Source organism: Formica exsecta, unplaced genomic scaffold (genome assembly GCF_003651465.1).
Source record: "Formica exsecta isolate Colony F162 unplaced genomic scaffold, ASM365146v1 scaffold391, whole genome shotgun sequence".
Lineage (NCBI taxonomy): Eukaryota > Metazoa > Arthropoda > Insecta > Hymenoptera > Formicidae > Formica > Formica exsecta.
This window is the reverse complement of record NW_021851147.1, coordinates 144,447-148,479: the sequence shown is the minus strand read 5'-3', so window position 1 is coordinate 148,479 and position 4,033 is coordinate 144,447. Positions and strand designations below refer to the sequence as shown.

Genomic DNA, 4,033 nt, shown 5'->3' with positions numbered 1-4,033 from the left:
TTTCATTGTCGGTCATACCAGAGGGAGAGTCGCGATGCCGAGAACGATATGGAAAGAAGTGGAAGGGGTGAAAAGGGTACCTAGATAAAATCTAGCCTAGATGTTGAAAACTCGCGCGATAACAGAAAGTTTCAAGAAAAGCAGATATATAATTCGCAGAGAAAATGACACGAATTCGAAATATAAACATAATTTTAACATAATTTTTACTTATGAAAAATTATAAAAAAAGCAATAAGCTATATTATCGAAATTATTACTTTCTTTAAATTGTTCGTGTTTCATGTGAATTCTCCTTTTTGTTTGGTTGCCGTCTCTCACCGATAATGATTGCTTTTGTTTTTAGCAGGTCCTCAATAATTGATGAATCATAGATTCCAATTCTATTTTATATGAATCCGAAATAAGTTTACACAAAAAATATTTAAAAGGGAGGCTTAAATGTTTATATAAGAAGGATTATATAAAAATTGTCTCTTTCTTTGTAAAACAAGTTCTAAGATATATCGCGTGTATATATAGAACATATTGAAATGACCTCGCCGTGAAACAGGGTCAGACTCTCACCGCTCGGCGATAAAACTTGGCTTAGAAAGTCTTTTCACCCCTTCCGCTCATTACACTTGTACTCGACGAGTATCTCTGAAGCAAGGAATGTCTTCTATCTTAATTACGCAATTTAGCAATCCATTAAACGTTTCACTTGCTTTCATCTGATCTGAATCTTTTTTTATAAAATAGTGAAATCAAAATGTAGCATATGTATATCTCGGTAAAAAAGATTCAATTTTTCAATAAATAATTCAGAGTTATTTGCGTTTGTGAGTTGTTCCTTTCTACAATATTTAATGAAATAAAAGTCACAGACTTTAATTTGATTTTGCGAGTGTAATAAATTTATTACTTTTTCCGGTATATGAATGATATTGATAAATATAAAATCTGAAACAGAAGTAAAATTAAAAATAAGACGAGAAGAACAGAAGCGAAAGATAATAATAAATATTTTACTTCTTTCTCTCTTTGATTAATAATTAATTTTATGTGAAATTGTTTTCGAAAATATCTATCTCATCGTCGCGACATGTGCATTTACGGCATGATGCACCGTGTACCATGATGAAATCTGCTGGAACTAAAGATCGCAACACTTACTTTGTCGACGACAATTGGAGTACGGACAATGATTAAGGCACACTGTTCCCACATTCACGCTTTTTAGCGCCCGCATTAAGGTAACTCTTGCCTTCGTGAGTTAAAGTCACAGTATGTCGTACTGAATCCTTCAGTTGCGGGTTTCTCGCAATGGAAACAGCTGTCTTCAATAGTCGTTCGTCATCGTGACTCCATTTGCACTGACCGTTGACTTAATCGACAAACATGCGGTTGCATAAGATCTCCGAACGTCTTTTGCTCGCCGTATTTATATACGCGTGGACCGCTGAAATATCTGAAGTCATATGCGAAAAGGTCTCCTTTAAGGAAACTTCCCTTGGGGATCGGTATTCGGATCAGGAAACGACGACGCCTACATCAGTCGCCAATAATAGTCAGAAATCAACATCGCCAATCGTCTTCGAGACTCTCTCCCAAAACAGTTCCAACGTCTTCAGACCCAGTATACACTTAGGCGAAATCGAGCAGCCCAAGAGTCGAAAGAATCCCTTCAACAACGTGCAACACGTGAGATTCGAGAACAGTATTCATCTGGACGCGCAGCATGAGCGGTCCCAGAATGCCCTGCAGAACACGTATCAAGGTGTCTCCAGTCTGATAGATGAAGCGACGCGACCGAGCAGAATTAAGTTCCAAGATGATATTCAGATACCGTCGAGTATCCATCATCCCTTCAACGATCAGCAAGAAGTTACAGAGACCGTTTCGGGGTCGCCGCTCGAAGAGGTTACTGTAGGACACGTGTTCCTCGATCAGACGTTTTTCCAAAACGTCTTGAAGAAGCCGCAGGACACATTGACGATCTTCGGTAAATCAATGACGGATCATCGATCGACTGGTGCTTACTTCGACCTCTCGAGATCTCCTCCGTACGTCATCAATTATTACTCCAGTCAAAATCAGAACGTTCATCAGCCGATGCAAGAGACCACACTCGAGATGATAAAGAAGCCCGAGAGTAACGGCGTCTTGGTTGTTCAGCAGTCCACTTACACGAGGAAACGTAAATTCCCGTACACGTTTTATCAACCGGGTGAAGAGTATCACGATATACAATACGTGGAAGCGCCACACTCGACGATGGGTTATCCGCAAATGAGAAGGTGGGTTTTCAACGCGGCGATCAAATGAACAGAATATTTTAGGGAATTAATGAAGCAATGTTACATTTGTATCTAATGGCTTCTGCCATTAATAAGATTGAATTTTAAATACATATAAAACAAAAATATATCATTTGCAGTATGTCTCCTTGGAAGAAGATCATTCACCTGATCAGTACTTTTTTGCCACTGGGTCTGCTGTTAGCGCTGACGCCCAAGGTTGTGCGGGTCGACAACAACACGACAACGTGAGTCGCCTCTTTTTGTATCTACTCGCTCATATTTTTTTAATCAGAAACAGATTTCATTCCAGTCAGCCGAGCATCGTCCTTTCGAAACTTCGGGTCGCCGACCTGCCAATCGAGCATAAGCAGGCACGCTCGCTCGACGAACAATTAGCAGCCGTCTGTGAAGATCGATCAATATGTGAATTGATTCTGGCTGGCGGCGAACCGCAATCCAACATTTTGCAGAATATCCTGTGGAACTTGGCTACTAGGTAAATGACGCACTTCAATTCCGTATTGCTGATCAATATATTTGTAAAACAATATAAGAAAAAATATGTCTCTTTTCTTTTACATATTAACAGAACGCAGATGAACGCAGAAGCAGATGACGTGGCAAAAAGAAACGGTCTTCGTGAGATATTTAGCGCTGTGAGAAAGAAGGATTGTACGACCATCGATTGTTAATGACCGTCTAGGAAGCCTGAAAAACCACTTACAGCCACACACGCGATCAATTTTGCGCTCGTTGATTTATAGCGTTAATATTTACACATTATGCAAATTCGTGACTTTATGCATGAAATAGCAAGAGTACAAAAAACGAAAAAAACATTATAATTATGCCGATCACACATCACATATGTATAATGACCATAGTAATAATATATATATATATATATCAATATGTCGATTATATATTATAGATAATTGTTAATAGAGAGATATGCATCGCGATATATTAAAAATTAGTTATACATCACTCTACAAAATTATATTCAAGAAATTTAATGTCCTCTTTGTTTAATTATTCCACGATTTAATTTTGTGCATGAAAAGCATTCTGTAATTTAGTGATGTTCAATAAAAACACGACACTGTCGATAAGTGAGAACGATGATTTTTATATTACGCGTATATCGCAACGATTAATGAGCCATCGTATCTTTCTGCGCCAGCAAAACAACAAGACGCGAAAGTTGCCGTAAAAATAACGAAAATGAGGATAAAAACTGGATTTTTTTAAAGAATGAAGTACCGGGACGCGAGAGAGTGGGAGGTATGTTATTCGGAAATTCGTTCCGCCTGTGCATCCGTGCCGACCTCGTCCTCGCAAGTGAAAGTAGTCAGTTTTATAAGTAGGTCGGCGTTATTCTACTACGGCGAGCGCGCGGTCGGAGAATTTATGGATGCACAACGGACTTTCCGTCGACGGGCAAGCAGCTGACCAATTATCGCACACGCGCCGCGCACACGTTACACGCGCCGACAATAATTACACGCGGTCAAACCGAGGCGATGAGGCGCACCGCAATTTTTAATTAACAAGGTGCTGGCCAAGTAAAATGGATAATTTGAGGGCTAAGTGTAACGACGCTAAATGTAACAGGTAATATGTAACGATGACTAAATGTAATATGTAATGTCTGGATGTAATATTCGCATGGCATTCTCTCGCTCTTATTTACTCTCTTAATATTTATATTTTATATTTTAAAAATTACAATTCCTTCTTCTCTCTCTTTC

The 4,033-nt window shown here is 38.9% G+C and overlaps 1 protein-coding gene across 1 annotated transcript; it reads left to right on the top strand.

Moving 5' to 3' along the window:
• The first annotated feature begins 1,380 nt into the window (after positions 1-1,380).
• Positions 1,381-3,353, top strand: LOC115239607. The gene is made up of 4 exons (XM_029814207.1): positions 1,381-2,279; positions 2,420-2,527; positions 2,593-2,778; positions 2,872-3,353. Exons 1-4 carry the CDS (start codon positions 1,381-1,383, stop codon positions 2,972-2,974), a joined length of 1,296 nt encoding a protein of 431 aa, XP_029670067.1. The 3' UTR covers positions 2,975-3,353.
• Positions 3,354-4,033: the final 680 nt, after the last annotated feature.